Source organism: Nanorana parkeri, unplaced genomic scaffold (genome assembly GCF_000935625.1).
Source record: "Nanorana parkeri isolate BGI_ZX_2015 unplaced genomic scaffold, ASM93562v1 scaffold281, whole genome shotgun sequence".
Taxonomy (NCBI): Eukaryota; Metazoa; Chordata; class Amphibia; order Anura; family Dicroglossidae; genus Nanorana; species Nanorana parkeri.
Window position 1 is genome coordinate 1,421,019 of NW_017306549.1, and position 1,711 is coordinate 1,422,729.

General features: G+C 39.0%; 1 protein-coding gene across 1 annotated transcript in view; it reads left to right on the forward strand.

Annotated features, from left to right (window-relative positions):
- CCDC170 (coiled-coil domain containing 170) overlaps positions 1-1,711 on the forward strand; it is a 59,478-nt gene that overhangs the window by 25,377 nt on the left and 32,390 nt on the right. Inside the window, exon 8 of the mRNA XM_018557361.1 lies at positions 1,092-1,409. Within this exon, the coding sequence (XP_018412863.1) occupies positions 1,092-1,409 (318 nt within the window). The remainder of the gene's footprint in view (positions 1-1,091; positions 1,410-1,711) is intronic.

Consider the following 1,711-nt stretch of genomic DNA (forward strand, 5'->3'; position numbering starts at 1 on the left):
TAGTGAAATGTACCACTTGTTGGCAGTCACTCAATTTGTATCACATTGTAAGCCTAATGGTAGATGACAAGTGCTTTAATATGTCAGTAGCAAGAAATCAAAATTACTTTTGTAGCCCTAGTTAGTGAATAAGGCTTTCCAAAATGGATTTAGGGAGCTTACTTATCTGCACACCAGGGTGCAGATCAGTAGTTCCTTGTATGGATAAGTTTACGACCCATTCACATTTCTGATTACTTGCTGTGATTGCTTGCAAGACGATCACACCTAATATTCTACATCCAGGTTAGGTTGTTTGCAGGTTAATAGCAGCATGTGCAAACTGACTGCAAATGGCTGCGGGTGATGTCATTCTATTGTACAGTGCCTGCAGCCCTCAGCAAATTGTATAAGTCTCATAGAGAAATTTGTGAAACTTACGTGATGACCCCTTTCGTAAGTGAGAATAGGGCCTACTAGATAAGGTACAATTATTCACTGATGTGAAAGGGGCATGCAAATAATATTATGTGTCGGCTAATATTATTCACATAGGAATTTTTCCCAACCAGGGGCTTGAGAATCACATGTAATCATTATCTATTTTTGAAACTATACCAGGCAGTGACAGAGCAAGCTATTTAGATATATGTTTTATATGTATCTTCCATTCTTTTGGCTGTGCTCTGAATACTTACTACCTACTGCTCTTTACAAAGGAAACAACATATGTTGGCTGAATGAAAGAAATCTAAGAGATTCCTCCATCCACGCTAAACTGCATGGATGGAGGAATCCCCCCACCTGGCTATTGTAATACCTGGACAGTGACGGCAGCTGATTGACTTTTGCAGTGATAAAAATCAATCCACAAGAAAATATGTGAAAAGAATAAAAAATCAAGTAATCCACAATGTAATACATTTATAAAAGTTCAAGAGTTGCTGTTCACATCATTACAAATACCCACTGATGATTGGTTCTCTTTAATTTATGGAAGGATTATTATTTACATACCAAACAATGAAAGCTTGCTCAACTGACCTTTACATTTGCTAACAGCATATTTGGTAATGTGCATCTCTAAACATTTTGTTTGAATTTCACTTTAGAATTTGGAAAGTGTCAGTGATGTGAAGCACTCTTTAGAAAAAGAGATTGTAATGCTGCAGGACAGACTGAAGGCATCACAGAAAGCCTGGGAGGCATGCAAGCAAGAGCTGAACCAGGTGAAGAAGAGTTCCACTGAGCTAGGCATGTCGCTCAAGAACAGTGTTGGGGAGGCAAAGGCTACCCAGAGTCTGCTGGATTTATTCAAGGAGGAGGTTGCAGCAGCTCTCAGTGATACTTCTATTACAGTGAAGCCCAAAGAAGAAGCCATTTTGGATAGAATAAATGATTTACAGAAACGGGTGGAAAGCAAAAAAATAGTAAGTATAGCCAGGCTTTACATGGACCCCCTCGCAATACCATGCATTTCAACAAAAATGTTTGTTCCGATAAGATCATATATGCATTTACAATATCAATGTATGTTATTTATCTGTAAAAGCCTCTCTTTTGTAGACATCAGAAGGCCCCTGAGACTGTGTCAATTTTACAACCATTGAAAACCAGCATGCCAGTGAAGAACAATAGCGCACCATAGTTATACAATTTGTTTTACATTTACACTTACAGTCAGGGCCAGATTTACTCTCCCTGCTGCCCCAAGGCCAGGTTCCGCAATGCG